Below are 4253 nucleotides of genomic sequence, written 5' to 3'. Positions count from 1 at the left end.
AAAAAAAAAAAAATTAGTTGATCATGATAATGAATGAATAAAAGCGGTTTTAACATGGATTTTGTTACATTTTAACGAAATTAAATAAATGTCGGATAGTGAAGTCATAAATACTTAGTTGGTGTTGGCCTGATAAGAAGGTTCTATGTGTATATAAGATGGTCGGTAGGACTTGGATATATCAATTAATAGTGCTAGAAGAGTTGGTGTATTCATAAATTGTATTCTTAGATGCAAGTAAAAAAGTTTTAAATGGCGTCGTACTTTTAATTATTTTAGCATACTATGGTTTGAGGATTGAATCTTTTGTTAACATTAAAATAACATTTTTTTTATACATTTATAATGCAATATATATATATATATATATATATATATATATATATATATATATATATATATATATATATATATATATATATATATATGCTATTTTATGAAAATTAGTAAAAGAATATGTTGTTTAGTAATGTGAACACGTTCAATCTCAAAAAACTATTGTTATTTTAATGGATTCTCACAAATTCTAATTTATTTTTGTTCTCATTTATCGTTTTTTATTTATTTTAATTCTTACAGAATACGACTCAATAAACATCCTGATAACATTCTGACAGAATACAAATAATTAAAAAAAAATGTATAATAACCTTATAGACGAATAATTAGTGAAAATGCTTAATAATTAAAATAATTATATAAGATTGAACATATTCATATTATCAAACAACATATTTTCTTTGTAATTCTCATAGAATAGCATTATCCATACGTCCACACAATAGATGTCAATCTACATTTGAACATAGCTTTCTTTCTCTCTCTCTCTCTCTCTCTCTCTCTATATATATATATATATATATATATATATATATATATATATATATATATATATATATATATAGGTTCAGGTTCATTTGAAACCATTCTAATTTTGTGAGACCGTGAGACCAAATCTAAAAATAATTTTAAAATGCAAAATAAATGGAAAAATCCAAAAATTCTTTTTTTAAATATTATTTTCGGAACTTGAATTAACTAAAAAAATAATAATAATAAAAATAAAATAATAAAAATAAAAAATCCCGTTTTTTTAAAAATACGTGAAATATTCTAATAGAATATTACACTGACATATTCTAAAAAATAATTTTAAAATGCAAAATAAATGGAAAAATCTAAAAATTCTTTTTTCAAATATTATTTTCGGAACTTGAATTAACTAAAAAAAATAAAAAATAAAAAAATCCCGTTTCTTATTCTAAAAAATAATTTTAAAATGCAAAATAAATGGAAAAATCCTAAAATTCTTTTTTTAAATATTATTTTCGGAACTTGAATTAACTAAAAAAAATAAAAAATAATAAAAAAAATAAAAAAAATACGTCTCACGGTCTCACAAAATTAAACCGTTTCAAATGAACGTAACCCTATATATATATATATATATATATATATATATATATATATATATATATATATATATATATATATATATATATATTTCAGAATCCGAAAAGTGTTTCTTTGCCCAAAATTAAAAATCGATATTTTTTTAAAACGATCTCCGTAATCCTAAATACCACCATAGAGTTTTTCAAAAAAGATAATCAAATTATAAAATGCAATTAAGTTAGTTATTTTGATTTATTCTTTCATTCCTAGTAGTCATATTTGTTAATATCCCGAATATTAAAGCATGGATATAATTTTAATTATAGATTATCTAACCCTAGATTGTTGATGCCATAGTTTAGATGAAAGTAGGTTAAAGTTGGTTTTGTGTAATGATAGGTGATACCTCCCTCTTTTTGACTCCCAACATGCTTTGCCTCCCTCTTTACTTTTTAAAGCCAGAAACCATGTGTTCGGAGAGTGAATCTGCCTGATGTTTTACCCTTTAAACGGCATTAAAATCTGCTAAATTTTGGTTTTTGCATCATATGACATGACCCTTCTCACTTAATTAAGCATATTCAATCAGTCCATCAGACTGAATCACCCCGCGAATCAAGCGTAGCCCCGTACAGGTCTTGCAACAGCTGTTGCTGGTGCATGCATGGCTCGTCAACAGGTATTGATAGCCATGTGGGATTCTCTGATTCTGGGTAATTGTATTTGTATGTGGGTTTCTTGAATTGACTGATTTGACTGCAGGTAGAAGAAGGTGGGGGGTGGCCTTTAGGGTTGCAGTTGCAGCCTCTGAATCTTAGATCGACAACACATGCTGATGCTGTCTCATTCACTACTTTGCTCAGTGGCTCTCCTTCGTCTTCCTCGGATTCTTCATCAGATTTAGACACTCAGGTATGCATATGTATGTCTGCCATTTGGCTCTTTTTCCAGTTGTGATATTACTAAAACCAAGGAAGTATACTTGTTTTCATGGATGTTATACAAGTTACTAGAGTAAATAAGACTGGTATATAGAAAGCCAATCAGATGATGATGGGATGTGCCTCTGGCCTCTGGCCTCTTCAATCTATTTTTAGGAGTTAGTGCGCATCAATCGATCGGAATCTAACAATCTTGCATGAAAAACTCAGATTTAATCCCAGTCTAATCTTTTCTTGTGAAAGAGTTGTTATACCCATTTTTTGACAAAGGAGAATCGTTTATATGAGCCTCATAAACTAGTAATCTCGAAAGAGTAGTGAATGTCTAAGACAATGTAATTTAAATATACTGTCTAAACAATTTAGATATTTTATTTCAGATTAAGAGACATGTATCTGATTCTACTGATGCAAAACTTTAATTAACTATATATGATTTTTATTCAATTTTAAATTCATCACATATCAAAGTGGATTGAAGCATTATTGTATCGAAAAATAATTGAGACTGGTACGTAGGAGTCAGTAGCATGTCTCAGCATCTTTTGTACCACTCGTAGGTTTGTAATTCTAATGAATCGTTCAATTATTTATTTTCTTACAGATTATGATGCTTTTGTAAGAAAGACAAATTATATAACGAATATATCTGAATGTATCATCTTATGAATTTCAAAAAAGTAATTAAAATCAAATGGATCGAAAAGTAGTGGTTAAGGGAAATGTGCTAATAATGGAGTGATAAATTAGTTGTTTTATATAGTTCTTACTGGATGTTTAATTTATTTATATGAAAATTACAAGCTATGGTTTGTTGAACATGGTCTTTTATTTGAATTCAATGTAGTCTCATTATTATAAGAAAATATTTTCATTTTCATGGTGAGGCACAACTATATAAATGCAGAGAGTACTAGTTGCAATGCCTAGGACACGTTTTAAGAGAAGGGTTAATATATATCAGGAATCGTGGGTTTAGTAGATTAAATTAATGTAATATGTAATTCATTTTGTCTTTTAATAGCTTGGCTCATTTGGGAAGGGCTTCTTTTGGTGCAAGATTAAAGTATATGACCAATTACTTTTACACATTGAGACATGAAGTGGATTCTGACTGTTTCTTGAAAATCGTTTTATGGTTATTTTTAATAAATAAGTTTCATTTATTTCTTTGTTAAAATGATGTGATGTTTTATTATATCGATATTTTTAAGTTTATATTACATATTTCCTACTTGAAAATAAATAACAAATTCTAAATTAACAAAATAAGTACTAATTATATACAAAATGATAATGAGTTTAAATTCATAAGTATTCTGATGAAGTGACGTTGATATATGCCATATGTAGTCTACAGGATCTTTCTTTCACGATAGGAGCATTACTCTAGGGAACATCATGGGTGTTTCCAGCATTGTAGAGCTCTCAAGAAGATCCCTAAGTAGAGGAAGAATGATTTCTAGAACACCATCTTTAGGAACCAAAACAAAATCAAACCCTAAATTAAAATCTTGGTGTTTTGGTTTTTGTTTATGCCAAAGAGAAAGGTTCGATGTCATTGACGTATCTACTAATAACGTCGTACCCCTTGGTCACTTTCTTGAAGTGGAAAGAAGAGCAGATCAAGTTCACAGACAAGGCCAACGTAGTCCCCTTATTTATGGAGCCGATGAGCTCACACTAGCTCAACCTTTTGGGGAGACATCTAACTCTTTATTTGTGGATGGTCGAATCGTGCCCCCAACTAAGTCAAGCCCATGGACAAGTATAAATACTGATGAGAGTAGAGAGGGAAGAGGGTTCAGAACTCCATGTTTTTAAGTACATTCATTTAGGTTTTATTTTATATATGTCCGATTAAGTATGTTTTATGATGAACTTTTTATGTTTATAATCGAAGATGGTTTTGATTTA

At 28.4% G+C, this 4253-nt stretch overlaps 1 protein-coding gene across 1 annotated transcript; it reads left to right on the top strand.

Annotated features, from left to right (window-relative positions):
• The first annotated feature begins 1763 nt into the window (after positions 1-1763).
• LOC145076890 (uncharacterized protein At3g17950-like) lies at positions 1764-4253 on the top strand. Its single transcript, XM_079022689.1, has 3 exons — positions 1764-2074; positions 2158-2307; positions 3690-4253. The coding sequence occupies exons 1-3, from the start codon at positions 2060-2062 to the stop codon at positions 4158-4160; spliced, it is 636 nt and encodes a 211-aa protein (XP_078878815.1). The 5' UTR covers positions 1764-2059; the 3' UTR covers positions 4161-4253.

This window comes from Lactuca serriola, chromosome 9 (genome assembly GCF_051521515.1).
Source record: "Lactuca serriola cultivar US96UC23 chromosome 9, Lser_US96UC23_V15, whole genome shotgun sequence".
In the NCBI taxonomy this organism is placed as follows: domain Eukaryota; kingdom Viridiplantae; phylum Streptophyta; class Magnoliopsida; order Asterales; family Asteraceae; genus Lactuca; species Lactuca serriola.
This window is presented reverse-complemented; position numbering and strand designations above follow the sequence as displayed.

Bases quoted from the DNA above. Each gene is read 5' to 3' on its own strand.
- LOC145076890 (XM_079022689.1), top strand. The intron at 2,308-3,689 runs GTATGCATATGT...TGCCATATGTAG, and splicing joins CATCAGATTTAGACACTCAG to TCTACAGGATCTTTCTTTCA.